Source organism: Musa acuminata, chromosome BXJ1-6, assembly GCF_036884655.1.
Source record: "Musa acuminata AAA Group cultivar baxijiao chromosome BXJ1-6, Cavendish_Baxijiao_AAA, whole genome shotgun sequence".
Taxonomy (NCBI): Eukaryota; Viridiplantae; Streptophyta; class Magnoliopsida; order Zingiberales; family Musaceae; genus Musa; species Musa acuminata.
In genome coordinates this window covers 189,216-208,817 of record NC_088332.1, presented here as the reverse complement: position 1 = coordinate 208,817, position 19,602 = coordinate 189,216, and the positions used below count along the sequence as shown (strand labels likewise).

General features: G+C 35.9%; 1 protein-coding gene and 1 pseudogene across 11 annotated transcripts in view; one reads left to right on the top strand and one right to left on the bottom strand.

Moving 5' to 3' along the window:
- The first annotated feature begins 371 nt into the window (after window positions 1–371).
- LOC135675473 (isocitrate dehydrogenase [NADP], chloroplastic/mitochondrial-like) lies at window positions 372–8,801 on the top strand (annotated as a pseudogene).
- A 150-nt stretch (window positions 8,802–8,951) lies between these two features.
- The window catches only part of LOC103974161 (uncharacterized), a 49,815-nt gene continuing 39,164 nt past the window's right edge, over window positions 8,952–19,602 (bottom strand). For 6 of the 11 annotated variants that reach the window (XM_065185637.1, XM_065185633.1, XM_065185639.1 and 3 more), the window contains 6 exons: window positions 19,502–19,578; window positions 19,382–19,431; window positions 17,143–17,227; window positions 15,168–15,266; window positions 14,550–14,762; window positions 14,141–14,387 (listed from right to left, as the gene is read on the bottom strand). In XM_065185637.1, coding sequence (XP_065041709.1) covers window positions 14,562–14,762; window positions 15,168–15,266; window positions 17,143–17,227; window positions 19,382–19,431; window positions 19,502–19,578 — 512 coding nt within the window. In that variant the 3' untranslated portion in view covers window positions 14,141–14,387; window positions 14,550–14,561. Of the gene's footprint in view, window positions 9,094–9,179; window positions 9,237–13,434; window positions 13,737–14,140; window positions 14,388–14,529; window positions 14,763–15,167; window positions 15,321–17,142; window positions 17,228–19,381; window positions 19,432–19,501; window positions 19,579–19,602 lie in introns of those variants that run through there. The other 5 variants (XR_010513870.1, XM_065185635.1, XM_065185636.1 and 2 more) reach the window with 5 other exon arrangements.

Below are 19,602 nucleotides of genomic sequence, written 5' to 3'. Positions count from 1 at the left end.
TTAATGTTTAAAAAAAAAAATGACAAGCACAAAGCAATAAAAAAATACTACTACTCTTAATTAAGATAAATATAATTAATAATATATATATAAGAGCACTTATGCTACAAGCCTGAAGCACAAAAACTCACGATATCTAAGAAATATGTTATATTTCACGAATAATTATCCTTGTCACAAGCCTCTATGGATATAATAGATGTTTTACCACATAACAATGTACTCTTAAATGAAGTATTCAGACGTTAGCACAAAAAGACATTAGCATAGCTTTAGAGCGAGAAAGAGCATTTACAAGACACCATTATCTCAGATGAGTATGCAATGTTTCCCTCCTCTGTGTAAATCGTCATTTCCCTTTTTATTTATTTATTTTAATGTTTTTGGGGTCGGGGTCAGGCCATCTTATGAACAATGGATCCGCCGCGCACTGCTTTCGCCAAATTGCTTGCTTTGTCATGCGGCGGCACCTCTCCACCGGGGCCATGTCTTCCTCTGCCCCTTATTCGTCGTTCCTACCAGGTAAAAACCCTAGCTCGATCCGCCTCACGCATCAGCGGCGACTCAATGGTGTTCGTTTCTCTTTTCCCACCCGTTTCGTCGTCGTCGGTTCTTCCGTACGCTGCCTTGCCTCCTTCTCACCGGCCGAGCGAATCAAAGTCCACAACCCTATCGTTGAGATGGATGGTGAGCCACATCCCCCTAGTGTGTGTGTGTGTGTTTGCTGCTTTTTTTTTTTTTTTTTTTCGCTCTCTTGGTTCTTTTCCCGCTTTCAAACGCTTATTCTTCTCTCCTCGTTACGTTCTATCGATATCTTCTTCTATTTTTTCAATTCAGAAAAAAAAAAGAGGTTAAAACCCTACCTATCTGATGTACATAAAAACTTTTTGATGTCTTCTCAGGCGATGAGATGACGAGGGTCATCTGGAGGATGATAAAAGAAAAGGTGTCAATCTTCTCATTCCTCTTATATATCCTGCAAGTCTGGAGTCACTTGGAAATGATTGATTGATTTATTTCCTGACTGCAGCTAATTTTTCCATTTCTCGAATTGGACATCAAGTACTTCGATCTGGGCGTCTTGAGTCGTGATGCCACCGACGATCGGGTAACCGTTGAAAGTGCCGAGGCAACTCTCAAGTAACCTACCACGACCTTCTTTATAGTAGCACTTCCCCTTCCTCCTTCCACTTAAATAATTTATTGTGTTTTCTTACAGTGATAAACTGAATACCAAGTTGTGTATAATTAATGTTCGTGCATATAGGAAACTTGCTTTACCATTTTGTACATGCTTGTATCGATTGGTGTATTCAATCTTCCATTTCTCCAGATCTATCGAATTATTTCTCAGAAAGATACGTGGGAACAGTGTTTGCTTAAACTAGCATCAGCATGAATTCTGCAGTCCAGCGTACTGTTTCAAAACTTGGGGACTCCTTTCAGAAATATACTAACTTGTCAATCTAGTTGGAAACTCCGAGCGTCTGTTTCACTCTTTTGTTGCTAACCCAGTTTTAATTATTCTATTTTTTGGATCTTTAGGCATACCAAGCTTATTGATGTTTTTACATTATGTCTGCATCTGTCCCATTTGGATGTTGTTTAACTTTTTCCTGTGATCTTTTTGTGCAACTTGCAGGCACAATGTTGCTGTGAAATGTGCAACAATTACACCTGGTAGATAATTTGATGCTCTTTTTTATTGCTTTATAAGAATGAGGTGATATCCAATGATGAGATGATATCCGGGATCATCTTATGTGAAATATTTACCTGTTCTGGTTTCATCTTCCTTGTTTCTAGCTTTTAGAAATACTTAGCGTTGGAGGTTATTTGCTAAAAAAAAGAAAAAGATCCGTTATGGCTTTTCATCCATTCATTTTTTCAAATGTATATAAGAACAAGTTTTTGATAAGTTATAGAGCTTGGGAGGTTCTATTGTGCTTCATCTGAAATCAATTAAAAGGGAAAAGCAAAATCAGAAGGTTGTATTGATATTTACCATGTGTAGAAGGGCTAGAGAAGGGACATTGGTCTAGGTTGCTTACATTTGTTTACAGCTTAGGTTGAGGAGTCTATGTAGTCATTACACATGATAGGCTTATGTGTGATTACTAGGAAATTTATAAGTATAGAACTGATGAGCATGGTTTAAAGATGATGATTGTAGTTATAGGTTTGCAAACAACGATATACTACTGTTCTGTGAAATGAAGTTTAAAATGTAGGGTTGTAGAGGACTTAAAACTGTTTTTCAATAATTAATATAATTTGAGGATAACAAAAGCACTGGGGTGAACACTCATTGCACCATGTAGTCCTTAGTTTGTGCAGCTCCTCTGAAATGTATAAATTGAGGATTATACTCTTTGGTTTTTAAAGGGAATTAAAAAAAAAAGAAATGTATAGATTGAGGGTAAGGATGCCTCCACAAAAACCCAACAGACATGCAGAATTATTTTACTCTTTCTTGTCTAGTGTGGATTTTTTAGCAAGCATTTTTGGCCAACAATGTTTTGGTGTCATTTGTTTTACATGGATTTAATATGACTCTCATTTGACCTGCAGATGAAGCTAGAGTTAAAGAGTTTAAGAAGCCCAAATGGAACAATAAGAAATATTTTAAATGGTTTGCTTTATAGTGCTTGGTTTTGCTATTTGATATTTTTTATATCATTAATTTCATATACAAATCCACACAATTATCTTTAAAGCAAGGTTCGCAATATCGTACCGCACCGGAGTTTCGACCTGGGCTTGGTACCGGTACGGTACAGTGTACCGAGCACTGTAGCAGTGCTACACTGCTACAGTACTGCTACGGTACTGCTACAGTGTCGGAACGGTAAGAGGCGGTCCGCGTACCGAAAGCCTGTCGGACCGGTACGTACCGCCCGTACCGGACGGTACAGCTCGGTACGGCAAACCCTGCTTTAAAGTCAATTTTACTCCACAATATGGTCATTCTGACTTTCAAAAAACAACTTTTATCTTTTATGTTGGATATAATGCTCATCTAGGTTGCTTCTTGGAACTTTTGTTATTGGTTAGCATGATTTGTTGCATATGGTTGTCCTCTGCGTCTGTTTTCTTGTATTTAAGATTTAGGGAATATATGAGGACTATTCCTTAAACATTGTTAATTTATTTGGTAGCATGAGATTACGGAGTTCTTCTCAACCATTCAACCTAAGAATCCATTCAAGTTTTAATTGGTACCACTACATTTCCTTTATCTTGAGTACACAAGGAGTGCCCTTAAACTTTAACTTAAATTTTTAGGTACTACTAGTTCAACTTGATCTATGATGGCTAATTTTGATTGATTGAATGATTTAGGATCATCTTGGTCAATGATCTTGGTTCATCTCCAGCTATTTCTTGCTTATTTTAATATAAATGTTTGATTCAATTACAACAATAACAACAACAATAGTAACAAAGCCAAAAGTTCTAATTATTTGGATTGACTACATAGGTCTTTTGCCGTCATTGAGATTTGTGAAAGGCCATATGTTTAGTTAAGTTTAAAGTACTTAAATCTTTAGTTATAATTTCTATTAGTTGTTTTAGGTTTTCCTCTATCTCTCCTCGTACCACTAACATTAATCATTTCATATTTTCTGACTTTCATATCTGGAGGTCTCGTACGCACATGCTTATACCATGTTAAATGATTTTCTCTTATCTTATCCTCTATCAAAGCGATACCTAGTCGTTCATGAAAAAAGTATTTCTTTTCTTATCTTTCTTAGTAACTCTATACATCTATCTTAACATTTTCATTTCGGCAATACGAACTTTTTGTATATGTTATTTTTTAATTGCTCAACACTCAGATCCATAAATTATTATTGGTCTCACAACTATCTTTTAATAATTTTCTTTTAATTTCAAAGGCATCTGATGATCACACAAAATTCTAAATTTGGTTTCAATGTCTTGAGCATGGTTGGTTACTTCAAGTTTGTCTGTAATAGGTTTTTCTACATTTGGTTTTTTAGGGACTTTGTTTTTCTTTTCTTGATTACATTGGTGATTTTTAGAATGATCAGTCCAAGGTCATCAAAAGCGTTAGGTGCTATGAGGTGCCAAGCTTCCTTATTGCTTGTGGCACCAAGCTCGTGCCTAGGTCCTTGTCCTAATATAACAAAGTAATTGCCTTATAACAATCAAAAAATATTATAAAAAAATGGATCGCTACATGAGTTTTTATCACTACATATGCAAGATGATTAATACGAAGACATCAAATTATACACATATGACCATTTATAGAACACTCAATTATGACAATGATAATGAAACTAGTCTGTGTCTAAATAACAAAACAAACAAATTTTAAACAAACTAGTTTAAGACATCCAATCATCAAATGAGGTAAATGATTAAATGATTTAATCTTTGGTTTTTTTTTCTCATTCATATAAGCCTGTAACTTCTGCATTGCTTTCAAAGGACACTTTCCTTTTTGCATGATGATTGATTTTACATTTTCCATTTCATGTTGTTTTGTCTGAAAATGTTCCCCCTTTAGTGGTTTTATCACAAAACATACAAGTGGCAGCATTAGGGTCTTTTGGATCATCATCTTTAATGGTTCTTGATGATGATTCCTCTAACGTAGCTTTAGTTACCATTGTATCTGAAATATAGTTTTGATTTCCATGTTAATTTGGATCATCATCTTTATTGTTTCTTGATGATGATTCCTCTAACGTACCTTTGGTTACCATTGTATCTGAATTGTAGTTTTGATTGCCATGTTAATTTGAATGAGAGGAGAGAGGGAGAGGGATCAAAGAGATGGAACAATGGAGATAGGAGAGAAGAGGGAGGTTGGAGGGGAGAAAGTGATAAGAGGGAAGGGAGGGGAATGAGAATGATAGTTGTGGGCTACAAAGTAAGCAGAGAAGAAAAGAGCATATAGGAGGAGAGAAAGGACAAAAGAGGGAAGATAGGATGGTAACAGCAGGTATGAGCCATAGAGAAAGGAGAAGAAGGAGAGGGAGGGGAAGGAGGAGGGGAGAGAAGAAAAAGAGAGTGGTGATGACGTAGGGTGCTGGTCACATGCAAAGGAGAAGGGGAGAGGAGAGAAGAGAGAGAAGATAGGATGGTAACAGCAGGTGCAAACCAGCATTCGCAGAGAGAAAGCAGGAAGAAGATCAAGAAAAGAGGGAGACATACTGGATAAAGAAAGGACGTGTGGCTGATGGCTGAAAATCAAATCTAGGGCATAACATGGGCGTCAAACGTGGAAAATTATGTTCGGATCAAGGGGAAGGGGGGAAGGGAATTGGGTTTGGATTGAGTCGAGGCATTTGGGTCATTGAGTCAACCTATGCAAATGCCTGATATGCCCAGCACCTCAACTGAGCCATTCGTCTAGGTGGCACCCAGTGGAAAGCATCTTGCCCAAAACCCGCTACGGCACTTGGGCCTCACATCGCCTTGCCCGAGCACCTAGGCGAACACTTGGAACACTTCTTGGCATCTTTGGTTAGCCAAATAGTTTGACACCAGTACAAAACTTTTATGGAGGAATGCAATAAGAATTCAATTTCGAAGAAGGTTGTGGCATAAGAATCAAAGGAACTTAAAGTGTCCTGGTCTTTGGACCTTTTTTTTTCTTTTATCTTTTATTTAAGTCTATTTCCTGTTTAGCTCGCTAAGGGAAGTCGAAGTAGGAAAGATATAGTTTAATTAGGGGCTAGAGTTGTTGCAATGCCATGCTATGGTGCTAGTTAACTTCTGACATGGGTCATTAGCTCATACTGCTTGCATTATTTAAATAAATCAGAATAATAATTCAAATTTGAGACACAAAACAGGATTGTATTGGTAGTTTGGCATATCGCACATGTTGCACTTACCTGGGGTCAGCCAGTCTACTACCTGGAGTAGGAATCGTTGCTGTTACAGCCTCATTGCATCCGGAAGTAACTCATTTTACTGTTTTAGTTTCACTCTGTTGGGTACAAAAGTTGATGGTTAGTAATTGCCAATTGTAATGCAGCTTTTAAAGTTTTCTCAGCCATGGCTGCATTACACTTGTGGTCATGTATGATATTCAGCTACTGTAAAAAGGAATGGTTGACTAGTAGCCTTCCCTGGCATGGCTTTGTTTGTATTCTCCATGTCATGTCAGTTTTCTGTACTTTTGAGTTTGCACCCCTTGTTTTTGGTACTTAGCATTTTGATCTACATGTCTGGTACATATTACCTTATGATTGTCTCTTATGCTTGCTGATCTCTATGTTACTTTTGTTAGCTTGAATCAGTCTTGTTCTAATTCACTTCAGGAACTGTTTTTCGTGAGCCTATTCTTTGCCGCAATGTGCCACGAATTGTTGCTGGTAAAAATGAAATTTTACTTGGTGATAAGTTAATTTTTGTGTGTATGTATGTGCGTGTTTGGAGGTCTTTGCTTATGCTGTATACTTTTAGGTTGGAAGAAACCTATATGTATTGGTAGACATGCATTTGGAGATAATCTGACATGATTGTTAAAGGTCCTGGAAAGCTTAAAATGGTTTTTGGTGAGCTCTAAAACTGACTATTGCTGATTTGATTAATTTATTGTTTTCTGTTTGACATATATAGTGTCTACCTGGTTGATTAGTTAGATTTTTTGTTAAATTAGTCCCTGCAGATAAACGTCCACCTGTGGAGCAAGATGTTTATGAATTTAAAGGCTCTGGTATTGCATTATCTATTTATAATGTAGATGAGGTTTGTCATATATAGTCTTATGTAGGAAATTTTACAGAGATATTCTTTGTTGATCATACAAAATTGGAAACTCAATGAATATTGCTTGCTTGCTTTTATCTTGTTGATCATACAATCTTGTTGATCATACAAGATTCTTGCTTGCTTTTATTCTCTATTTCTTCGATTTGTTAGTGTCCTTATTGCAAAGCTCAATGAATAATCGTACCATAATTTAAATTGTCCTCACAAATTGCGAAGCTCAACTATAGAAAATATGTCTGTCAACAATGTGGAATTTTCATGCTCAGGATGCAATATATATCCAAAAATCTGGTTTTGTCCTTTTAAATTTTGGAACTTTAGGCTTCTAAGATATACAGAATGAGACATTTGAAATATTGTAGGTTTAAGGACATTTTTCAGGAGGTTTATGAAGAAAAATGGAAGTCAAAGTTCGAAGAACAATCAATATGTGGTGGGAACATCTGTTCTAAGTATTTCACCTTTTTTGCTTAATAAGTCTTAAATTGATGTCTAATAAGTGTCTTCCTGTTATCAGGTATGAGCATAGGCTGATTGATGACATGGTAGCTTATGCATTGAAAAGCAGTGGTGGTTATGTGTGGGCCTGCAAAAATTATGATGGAGATGTCCAGAGCGATTTCCTCGCCCAAGGTCTTACTTTTGAATTTATGATCTTATTATAACAGTAGTTAATATATTGGTATCAAATTCCTGTATTCCAAATATGTTTTACTTTTCACTTTATTATTTTAACTAAAGTATAGGGGTATTAGCATAGGAAAGAATCAAATTGAAACTTGAAACATATCCTCAACCTTGTTAGGTAACATGAGTGAAAATGTTCATGTTAACTAGGAGTCATGATTCTACTTTTGTTGTGGTTGATTGATTTAACAAGATCACTCACTTTATGCCTTTATCCATGCAAAAAAAACTGCAGATGCTTCTCGTGTAGTCAAATTGTTCATGAACGAAATTAAATTCACAAGATATTTTTGGAAAATTTATTGAAAATTTTGAACATGATCTGTGTTGTTAAACCTTTTATTGTTTGGCAGTTGGACAGTTTTTTTCCAACTCCCTTTTGTTCAACTTAAATTATTCTCAATAATATGATGTTTTAAGATTTATTTGTTGTTGCAGGATTTGGTTCATTGGGCTTGATGACGTCTGTATTGGTAATTACCAAAGTTTAACAAATAAATCTTAAAACGTCAGGATTTATTTTCCCTGGTCTTGACATCTGAGGTCGATTTTTCTGCAGGGCAGAGCTTGATAAACATGAAAAACTACAAGACTTTGTCCAGAAGCTCGAGTCTGCATGCATTGAAACAGTGGAGTCTGGTAAAATGACCAAGGATCTTGCACTTCTTATCCATGGTCCTAGGTATGCTCAAGCAAAATTTTGTCCCCTTCCTTTTTTTTGCTTGAATATTATATAGTTTCTTTTAAATATTGAAAATCTGCTTCGTCGTGACATCAGTGTAGTGCAAAATTCAAATCCTTGTTTGGTACTTCCAGAAACACTTGGAAAGGTTGAAGAAACTGACTCTTAACTAGGAATTGCAGAAGCATTGTAATTCAATTGAAAAAGAAAAACTAGCATGACGGAACATGGTTTAGTATGTTTAGTGCAAAATTCAAATCCTTGTTTGGTACTTCCAGAAACACTTGGAAAGGTTGAAGAAACTGACTCTTAACTAGGAATTGCAGGAGCATTGTAATTCAATTGTAAGATCCACGAAATATGTTTAGTTCATTTAGTATATATGGAGTCTAAGATCTCATATAGGCACATGGTTTTATCTTTTGTGCACGAGTGATTGCTCTTTTCTCAATTGTGCTTTGTCTTCATTTATTTCTTTTGCAGAGTGTCCAGAGAATTCTACTTGAACACCGAGGAATTTGTTGATGCTGTTGCTCAGAACCTTGAAGAGAAGATCCAAGTAGCAGCAGTTATTTAAATGCTACAGCATCTGATGAGCATGAAGGCTATTAATAATGAGGTTTTGTCTATGCAGCAGACAGATACTTGAAAAAAAACAGTTGGTTGTTGCTTACATATCAGGAATAACACTGGTAAGCCTAGTGTTATTGTCTTTACCGCAGCTTAGTAGTGCTCGAGCCATATGATTTATATGCCTTCGCATCATACGAGTCATCTGAACGACGGCATCGAAGTAAAAACTGACAGCCAAATGTTCTGACTGGCTTAAGAAGCCCTTGAAATCATTTTGATCTTTATCGAAAGCCCCTAAGATCAGCGTCACAATGTTTCGTGACAAACCAACCATTTGTCACTCGAATTTTTCTATAAAGTGGATGACAATATAATCCGGAAAAGTAGGAAACCTGCACAAGCACAGATATTATGTCATGATATATTATTTCTCTAGTTAAATGCCAGATAACAAAGGACTAAAGGTGCAAATGCCAACCTCCTACTAGAGTTGCCAATGAAGGCTTGGGCATGATGCTCGGTTCGGATGAGCTTTCTGCGATGGGTCAAAAACATCGACCTTCAGTCACGAACAGCAATAAAACTCCCAAGTGTAAACATAATCTAAAAAAGTGATGTTGTATTGGGTGCGTATGTATGTTGTGTGTATGTGTGTTGTGAATGCTGTGTGTTTTGTGTTTGTGTATTATGTGTAGTGTATATATATGTGTGTTGTGTGTGTTTTGTGTTTTGTGTATATGTGTGTTGTGTGTATGTATTGTGTCGTGTTGTGTGTGAATGTATTGTGTCATGTGTTGTGTCCGTATGTATGTTATGAATGTGATATGTGTTGTTAATAATATGTTGTGTTGTGTGTATGTGTGCTGTGAATGGTATGTGTTGTGAATGGTATATGTTGTGTGTATGTATTATGTGTATGTGTGTTATGTTATGTATGTATTGTGTGTGTTGTGTGTTGTGAAATTTATGTGTATGCATGTTGTATGTGTTGTATTTGTGTGTGCATGTGTGGTATGTATGTGTTGAGTTGTGTATGTTACGTGTTGTGAATGCTGTGTTGTGTATATGTATGTTTGTTGTGTGTATGTGTTATATGTACGCTGCTGCTGTTATTGGGAGAAGGAGCAACGGAGCCGGGCTTGATCACCCTCAAAATTGGGGCGAGAGGAGGGGACTCGAGAGAGAGAGAGAGAGAGAGAGAGGGGAAGGGGGGGCAGGGGAGGTGTGGGTCTTGGTGGCGTGTCGCTTTCCTTTCCCCGAAGGGCCCATGGCCGTCCGTACGACCGCATAATACGTCGACTCGTTCCTTCGACGTGGCGCATCGAGCGAGGGCGAGAGACGCGACGCGGGATGAGATGAGCTGTGGATCATGTGGTCGCTTACTCGTGCAATTATGCGTGGGTTGAGTGAGCACAAGGTCTGTGCACTGCTGAAATTCTTGTTTTGTCCCCCTTTTTTTTTTATAATCAAATTCGCTGGAAAACTATTTGTGCCGTCCGTCACCGACTATTTCATCACAGCCTACTCTCTGTACACCGGAGCCTCTTCTTCATTCAACCAAATTGTATTGTGAACTTGTATAGTTCACACTCTTGGCTCTACCCATGTAATAACTCTTTTCACAATAAGAATGATCTATACAGTGATAACATTTAATTAGGAAAGTTGGCTAGGTAGCTGACCCTCTTCACTTTTAACAATAGCAGCACAATCTTTTTGCTTCTTATAATACTATTTCCTCGGATAACTATTTGCTAGCAATGGGGAATTACTTTTCATCTGAAATCTAGGTGCTTGGATGTGCACCAATGCAAACCATAAATTCCATACACAATATAGGTATATGATAAATCTTTTTCATTTACCCTATTCATCGGTACCGATCATTGACACCGAAAAAATTGGATATGATAAATCTTTTTCATTTACCCTATTCATTGGTAACGAGTCGCACAAACACCATGGTACATGTTCCTTGACGCTAAGGATATCCTCAAAGAGCGAAATATTTCATAGCATTTCTTATTGGCTGTATTGCGTTTCTAATAAGTTGTTTAATAGTTGGCATGTCGTTTCTAATTAGTATCGATATCCGGATTGTTATCAGTATATATCACCACCTATTTTGTTTTTCTTGAACTAATTTCATTATATCACCACCCATTTTATTTTTCTTGAACTAATTTCATAATCTTCCTTATGTTCTCTATTTTCTTAATGCAGTCGTTCTAATTCATCGGTCAATTTGTATGACCATCAAGGAACATTTTTACTGATTTCTTTTATTTCAATAGATTTTTTTTCAATTGTTGTTTGACCATTTGGATTGGTTGTAATTATATCAAATACAAATCTCAAGGATTTTGGTTTAAATTCTTCCTTCTTCTTCCAATAAAAATAAAGAAGATTCACCGATTGATATTAAGAAATTAACAATATAATTAAATGATGATTTCTCATCAAACGAATTCTTTTCATGTTCAAATTCTCGAGAATTTTTAGAAATAGAAAAGAGCCCGTGAATCTTATTTATCCAAAACATTTCTATGGAATCTACATCTTCTTCTTCTTTAGAAGTAATTAAATCATTCATGATTGTATGTAAAAAGAATTTTTTTATTGTTATCTACATCTTCTTCTTCTTTAGAAGTAATTAAATCATTCATGATTGTATGTAAAAAGAATTTTTTTATTGTTCCACAGTATGGTCCATTCAAAAAAGGATCGTACGCTTTTAGCAAGAGTAAGAGATATCCTCTTCTTTTTCTTCCTCTTCTTCTAGAGTTTTTATTCGACTTATCAATTCATTGCTCAAGTTGTATTTTTTTGCTTATTGGTATTTAATCATATAGGTCTTCATGGGAAAATTTTCCTATCATGTACAAAGGTATTTTGCGTTCTATCATTTTCGAAAAAATTGATAAACTAAGTGGATATGTAAAAGATATTATTTGTTTTCTAAACACAAAAAAATTGTGACATTTCATTTTGTACACTAATTTCAAATCAATTATTTTTTATATATCGTAATGGACCATTCCACCGCTTATAATTGAAAAGAAAAGTTACAATAGGTTTATCAAAGTCAAAGCGGAAAAAAATCTTTTCATTTTTCTCTTTTTTGTCTTCCCAATTCCCAATTATCTTGATAGGTATCAAGATAAGAATCTTCGTAAACAACTATCTTTATCGCATGTGTCTTTAAAGTGAAAGTGAAATTCATGCTTTGTTTTTTTCCTTTCGATTCACTTGGATATCTTCCATTTCATCTATTTTGTTCGAATCCTCCTTTTCTTTCGAATAAAGGGAATTATAAGCCACGTTGTTCCTCCTAAAGTAACATAGAGCGAAATTGTATTCTTTTCAAGTCGTCGTAACAGACCCGCCCTCTTCAAATCAACCTTATCCTCGAGGCTGACGATTCATGAATTTTGAGAATTTGATCTTCAAGTCGTCATAGTTCTCCCGAGTGACATCTTTTGTTGGTAGGTTCATCCACTGTATTAGCACTTTAGTAGTGGGTCGTTATCGTCGAGTCACGATCCGTCGATCAATAATGACACTTGGCTGGGTCTGGAGTTCTCCTTGGATAGTCATATTTGGTGGGTGGCTTTGGACTGTCTCCAAGCACCTATTTACAACTTCCGTCTGGTCGTTGATTTTTAGGTGATATGTCGTACTCCTTTTGAATTTAGTACCCTTATAGTATAATTCTTTTAAGTCCCAACTGTAATGAGCCACGGGGCTTGGTGCTTCCTCCAATTTTTTTATGATCTTACTGGTCTCTGAATATTCTTGCCATTCTATCTTAATATCCTCAAGGAAATAGCTGGTCGGAAGTGAAATGGCCAAAACTTCAACTTGCTCGGGTAGCTGCGAAAGCGCATTTGCAAGAATTTGTTAAGAGCGAAATTATATTCTTTTCAAATAAAACTTTTTATATTACACCTAACTTAGATTCCAAGTCTTAGATAGTTTTGATAATTTGTAGAGACATTATCATTTCTACCACTACTCCTTGGAGTAAAAAAAGTATTACACCATACACTACTTATTTCATTTCTTGATCGAGTACTTATGCATCTACTTAAAATCTCATACTTTTAACTATCTTGATAAGAAATTTTTTTTAAAATTTGCCTTTTGATCTTATCTCGATATTTGGTTTTAAAATTTTCATCTTGTTGATCACCTTTCACAATCATGCACTCATCCTTCATGAGAACAAAGGATCAATTATTCTACGAAAACCTCACCTCTACAATACCATTTTGTAGGATCATAACATGGGATGCTGTTGCTACAATTCTTATTTTACCCTTTTTTTTTCTCTTCTTTTTTATTTTTATTATTAAAATTTACTGCAAAATTATTTGTGTTGTCCGGCACCGATTATTTTATCACATCCAAAGAAAAGCCATGTCATTTCTTCTAAGAAAACAAAGAAAATTTGTCTTTTACTTACCTATTAAGAGGAAAAAACGTTTAATCATTCCAATTGTTACATATTTTGCTATAATTCTTCCCACAAAAATGATTTTATTCTTTTATAAACAGACTCATCTGTCACTTGACAACTCTCTGATTTTTCAATCTTCCCAAATGCTTGTATTTGGAAAAGACTACCCAAAGTTTTAATTGATAGCAAGTAGCTGCCGAACGTTTCAAGGATACTCATGATAGCAAGTAGCTTCCCAATTCCCATAAGTTGGTCACTTTCAAACAACTTTGAATCAATTAAAGACACCCCAAATGCTGTGATAGCTTAAGCCATTTGGTCATAGCCAAGTATCTAACATGCATCATTAAAAGTTTAAAAAAAAAAAAAAAGGCAACAAGAGTAAATGTGATTGGTACCTTGGCAAGCGATGAAACCTTTTTTAGCATAAATTCTAAACATATGAGCTCCACATTCATTCACATGCTCCTCCCAATCCCTGTCATCCCCATCCACTACTAGTTTACCCTTTCCATAAGTAATGAACAGATGTTTCATTCTCGTTGAAATAGTCTCGATATCAGACCGTAAAAACACCTGCCACACCACAAAGGGCCGACTCACGGAATGCATTATATTATCAACACAACGGAACCAGGAAAGCCTACAGGTGTTCATCAAAGCACTAGATCATAGTAAAGCAGTGAAGCAGTGGTTTCCATTTTCAAGTGACTGCTTTATTTCTGACTAGAGCACTAGATTATAGTGAAGTAGTGGTTTCCATTTTCAATTGACTGCTTTATTTCTGACAAGGCAAATGCATGGCAAGTTTGTCTTCCTAGTTTTATCAGGTTCATGTTGATCACTGTGAAGAGGCAGTTAAACTAGTGGTGATTAAAAAGGTTGACCTAGAAATATAAACACAATCTAAAAAGTTCAAACTTAACAAAATTCCCATCACGAATTAAAAGGATGGACATAGATTCGCCTAGTCAAAAAGATATGACAAATGCAGCTTATTCCATATAATTAAGATCATATTTTGTCCTAGTTTATGGTAACACAAACTTGAGTAAAAGAGTCAGACCATGATGTCATAATGTGGAAGCCATCTTGGTAGGCAAAATACAAAAATTGAAGGTAAAGATAGTCTCTGATTTTTTCAATCTTGGTAGACGTCCGTATTTAAAGACTACCCAAAGTTTTAATTGATAGCAAGTAGCTGCCATGATTTCAAGGATACTCCACCTGCAATGATTTGGATTCATCCAAAATTATCAAGTAGAAACTGGTTATAGAAATGCATCTAAGCAGTTATAGAACTGCTTAAGCCAATTGGTCATAGCCAAGTATCCAACATGCTCCAATAAAAGGGCAAGAAAAGGCAACAAGAGTAAATGTGATTGGTACCTTTGCAAGCGATCAAACCTTTTTGAGAATAATTCTATACATAGGAGCTCCACGTTCAATCACATGCTGCTCCCAGTCAGTCTGAACACCAAAAGGATTCTCCTCCATCCAATCCCTGTCATCCCCATCCACTACTAGTTTACCCTTTCCATAAGTAATGAACAGATGTTTCATTCTCGTTGTAACAGTCTTGATATCAGACTGTAAAAACACCTGCCGCACCACAAAGAGCCGACTCACGGAATGCATTAGATTATCAACACAACAGAACCACGAAAGTCTACATGTGTTCATCAAAGCACTAGATAATAGTAAAGCAGTGGTTTCCATTTTCAATTGACTGCTTTATTTCTGACTAGAGCACTAGATCATAGTGAAGTAGTGGTTTCCATTTTCAATTGATTGCTTTATTTCTGACTAGGCAAATGCATGGCAATTGTCTTCCTAGTTTTATCAGGTTCATGTTGATCACTGTGAAGAGGCAGTTAAACTAGTGGTGATTAAAAAGGTTGACCTATGAACATAAACACATTCTCAAAAGTTAAAACTTAACAACATGTAGGCAAAAATACAAAGATTGCAGGTAAAGATACTCCAAACATGAAATGTGGAGTGTACCTTTCCATTTGTAATAAGCAGATCCAAGATTGCTTCAACAAGTCCTCTCTGTACCATCCTCCATCTTTGGTCCTCTCTGTTAAAATCAGGATTCGGGCACTAGACAAAAGGATGCTGCTGAGCAAGTTGTATCTCATAAATGTTATCTGCATACTTTGTAAACATGCTATGCACATAATAAGGTAGAATATCCATAAATAAATGGGAATAGCTGAAGATAAGGAATATAAGCCTATGAAGAAATTGAGAATGATTTACGATGCCACTATCTATTGAAAAACGATGCATATTGGAGTTTTAGAATTAAGTCACATGATAAAGATCACTATCAATTATGGTCAATGAGTTTAATGCATGCAGCAAAGTACCATGTCCAAGGACAAATGGATTTTGTGATGATTATTGAAGAATTATATCACTGCAAATCAAACTAAAAAGCTAAATAAGCACAAATTGGTGTCAGAAACCAACTTAACTCGATTCCATATATTACATAAGATATAAATCAGATCTTGAGAAAACACATAAGCATAGTTAAGTACATTGATTTACATCACAAAAATTTCAAGGACAGAAGCCTATTCTTTGATAGATTGGCAATGAGTACAAAGCGTCAAACATTAATCCAATAAATATGCCATTCATTGAGGCTCCTTGCAATAACTTACCGCTGCTACAATATCCATACCATGGCAGCAGCATTTGGCGATCAGTAAACTCATTTTCTAATTTATTAGTTATTAAGTCTTGCATATAGGCCTACAATGTTGGTTCCCCAATTCTAAAAATTTTACTAACAACGTTTGAGGTAGTGGAACATCATAAAAATTAAATACTGTAGTATACGATGTAACATTTTCATCTTTGCCAATAATCTAATAAACGAATCTACCTCATTAACATGCATTATCAAAGTCTAAACCAATGTTCATCGTACTGCAACATATCACCTGTTATGGGTGGTACAAACTAGTCTGTCGGTACGTACCATACGAATGATCGGTCGGTACACTAGTACGAACTGATAAGATGAACCACGATTTGAACTATGAATAATGTAGAATATGTCAACTTCAGTCAGAGTTACATGGAAAATGTCATAACAATCACATGCCTTATAACAAGCAATGATCAAGATCCGTCCAATGAAGTGCTTTCTTGACATAGTATGCCAATTTGAGTTGTAGTGACAGAGAAAATAAATCATTAAGCATGTCCTGCATGTTAGTTACCACCAAGTAAAATTGAGTTGAGAACTATGACTGACTGCTAGCACTTCTAGTTGTACCAAGTAAAATTGAGTAGAGAATGATGATGACTGCCAACTGAAGTGTTATCCTGAACAATTATCTCGATCAAGGATATGACACCTCACATTTGCTGTTCCATGTGTGGCATCCAACATGGAGCAAGAAATGTGGAATCAAGGTGTCACAATTACAACAGACTGAACCTGCAAGGTCAGTTGACTAACTTTTTTAAGGTTTCTCAGGATTCGACCAGAAACCATGTCAGGTTATTGTAGGAGAAAATAAACACATATGGTCGGCTAAGAAAAGAATTATTGATGCCGGGTTGCAAATGACTCATTTTTCTTTCCTTCTGTGTTCTGTCTCTCCCCCTATTCTTTTTGTTTTACATTTTTGCCAGCACACCCATGTTGGTTTGACAGTGTACCTTGTGATAATGACAGTACGTATCATGACAGCCGGTGAACAACATGGGGTGTGTCATGCAACTGATTTTCTTTTCCGTAACATGAACATTAAATTCTTACTTTCATGCTTTTATTACTTTTATCCACTTGGTTCAATGTTCATTTTAGAATTGCACTTTCTCGGTCCATCAATCAAGTTCACTCCTGACTCGAGCTAAGAAACGCACTTAACGGGCATCTCATACTATAGATCAGTTCCAGACAGTAGAAGATGCAACAAAATAATTGCAGGAAAGATTTAGTGTATGAAACTTGTACCTGTATTGCGACAAGTACCAAATCTCCAGGATAACTAGAAACTATAGAACGGAATGTAGAGGTTGCATTTGTTGATATAAAATATCTAGTAAGAATGCAAACAAAATTAGAAAAATGAACCACAGAGAAAAAGAAGGCCTAAAATAATGTGTTCAAGAATGATGAAGTCAAAAACAAATCACAACTCTCTAAAGAACCATCAGGAGAGTAAGCCTACATTGTCAGCTACAGAGACTCACAATAAAGTTACTCGATATGGACCAAAATAGTTTTGCATCAATGGTAGAACTTAGAAGTACCGCCATATAGACTTCGCAAACTAGTTATCATGTCCTGCTCCCATCTCATATGTATATATATTTAATTTAGTGTGGGGCTTGGTCTATCCAAAACAAATGAAGTTATAATTTAACAAACACTAACTTATGTCAAAGCAAATACAGTGAGTGTGGGGCTTGGTCTGTCCAGAAAGTTCAACGAGCATATTCCAACAATGTTAAAAAGGTATATTGTCACTAATATTTGTGGAAAAGAATATTCAAAGCAGTTAAGGTCCCAGGTCTACATTCGTGTAAGTTTGAGAATATAAACAAGTTCTGAGCTGTGTAACATAAAAGATGCATCACTTATGTCAAACAAAATATGGTGAAAAATAATTAGCTCGACTTTAATCATGTCTGGCCAGAGAAACAGTTTAATGATGACGAGACTTCATATTTTGCTCGTTGAGAGGTCTGCAAAAAACTACAGTGAGACTGGTAGTAATGTGTTTACAATAACAGTGGCTAAAGTCATGTTTCTAGTATGTAGAAATAGCAAGAGAGAGCATAACGAAAATCAAATTCTCATTCATACTGAAAAGATAGGGGCAAAGGAAGCTCACCTTATTAGTTTTATGACCAAAAAGAAAGGGGCAAAGACAATTGATGTATTAAAGGCAAAGAGAGAGCTTACATAAGATTGAGCCATATCGGAGTTTCTTGTTGTTCCAGCCTTATTACCAACAAAATTTCATGGGTCACAATATAATGTTGATAATTGGCCCCAGTTCATCGAATTCAAGGCTCCATACAACTCAATATTAGTATAGTGATGACAATAATAGTTCTATTGCTTAACAGCGACATAGTCATGCTTGTGCAGTTGCGCTTACCCAATCCCAGAACAATTTCTCCCATAGTGACTAATATGCCAGCTGTTCTTAATCCATGTATCTTTGCAACACTTCCAAATTTATTTCACATGTTACACATAATATATTAGTTTTGGGTGCTGCAGGAAGAATATTATCAGTGGGTTCTGCGGACTTATAATTTCTATCTATAAGAGTCTAACAATTGCAACCTCAACATGTGACACACTTGATATGATAAGATTTTTGGTACTACCAAATAATAGAATGACACTTATAATTGAATTTTTGATATGTACTTCCTTACCTCAGAACCTTTACAAGCTATGTTTATATATATTTTCATGATATATGAACATTAAGATAGGACCTAAAAACTTATTTTGATGCATTCTTGGGCAGAAAAATATTTTAATTAGTTTAAAATTATTGAATTTTTGACATGTACTTCCTTATCTCAGAACCTTTACAAGCTTTGTTTACATATACTTCTTGATATATAAACATTAAGATAGGGCCTACAAGCTTATTTTGATGCATTATGGGGCAGACAAAAATTTTAATTAGTTTAAAATTAAAAGTAACTTTTGAAATTGGTCTGACCAATCAATCAATACAAACCTACACCAACACATGGTAATGGATACATAATGGAACCATACTAGTCTGTCCTAGCACATACTGAATTGAGATTTTAATCCTTGATAGAAGTAGGGTCTGCCGTACCGAACCGTACTGCCCGGTACGGGCGGTATGTACCGGTCCGACAGGTTGTCGGTACGCGGACCGCTTGTTACCGGTCCAAGTGCATTGTAGCACTATAGCAGTGCACTGTAGCAGTACTACAGTACTCGGCACACCTGGGTGTACCACTCGGTACTCCGTACCGTACCGGTACCGAGCCCAGGTCGAAATACCGGTACGGTACGGTATTGCGAACCTTGGATAGAACTACAAATTTTAAGAAACATTTGCATGCATAAAGATAAATTAATTATTTAAGATAAATGACCAATATACAAGACTTCAAACAAGTGTTTCTGAACTAGAACTATTAACACTAGGTAACTTTCACGTGTAACTGCAAGTTGCATTAAAGACACTCACCCATTTTTGAACTCAGATTGATGCAAATTATCTAAGCATCTCTGAACAAGCTGCAGACAATTGAGAAAACATTAGCAAAACTACAAACATCTCTATGCAATAAAAAAAAATGAGGATCACCTTCCTGTTAATCTCAAGCCCAAGAAAGTTTAAATCTGTGCATTTTCTAGCCACCTTCAAAATAAACAAGCCATTTCCTATCAAGGAAAGAAAATTAAGTA